General features: G+C 43.8%; 1 protein-coding gene across 8 annotated transcripts in view; it reads right to left on the reverse strand.

Moving 5' to 3' along the window:
* The window catches only part of Gramd1c (GRAM domain containing 1C), an 89,029-nt gene that overhangs the window by 31,508 nt on the left and 57,108 nt on the right, over window positions 1–413 (reverse strand). For all 8 annotated transcript variants that reach the window (XM_031363948.1, XM_031363944.1, XM_031363949.1 and 5 more), the window contains one exon: window positions 175–293. In XM_031363948.1, the coding sequence (XP_031219808.1) occupies window positions 175–293 (119 nt within the window). The remainder of the gene's footprint in view (window positions 1–174; window positions 294–413) is intronic.

Here is a 413-nt window from a genome sequence, read left to right on the forward strand (position 1 = left end):
GGCCAGCCTGGTCTACAGAGTAAGTTCCAGGACAGCCAGGGCTACACAGGGAAACCCTGTCTCAAAAAACCAAAAAAAAGAAAAAAAAAAGAAATGCAGAATTGAAACGACCTACAGTAATCCCACTGGGATAGTTCATAATGCACCTTGACATTCTACGTTGCCTCACTGTACCTTGGCTGCACATTTTCTTCAATTGATAATGACAAGTGTTCCATTTCTTCAGCATTTAAGCCTAGCTCCGTGCCATAGTTCTGCTGGAGAAGTTGCCAGAACTCCTGTCTGGTCAGGCTCTAAGATGACAGAAACATTGCGTGACTATTGGAAAATACAACAGATAACATAACAGTAATTCAAAGCGCAAAGGCCAAAGTCAAAGAGCCCTGGTGTGAGCAGTCAAGGTGTGGCTCTGA

This window comes from Mastomys coucha, unplaced genomic scaffold (genome assembly GCF_008632895.1).
Source record: "Mastomys coucha isolate ucsf_1 unplaced genomic scaffold, UCSF_Mcou_1 pScaffold12, whole genome shotgun sequence".
NCBI classification, from domain to species: domain Eukaryota; kingdom Metazoa; phylum Chordata; class Mammalia; order Rodentia; family Muridae; genus Mastomys; species Mastomys coucha.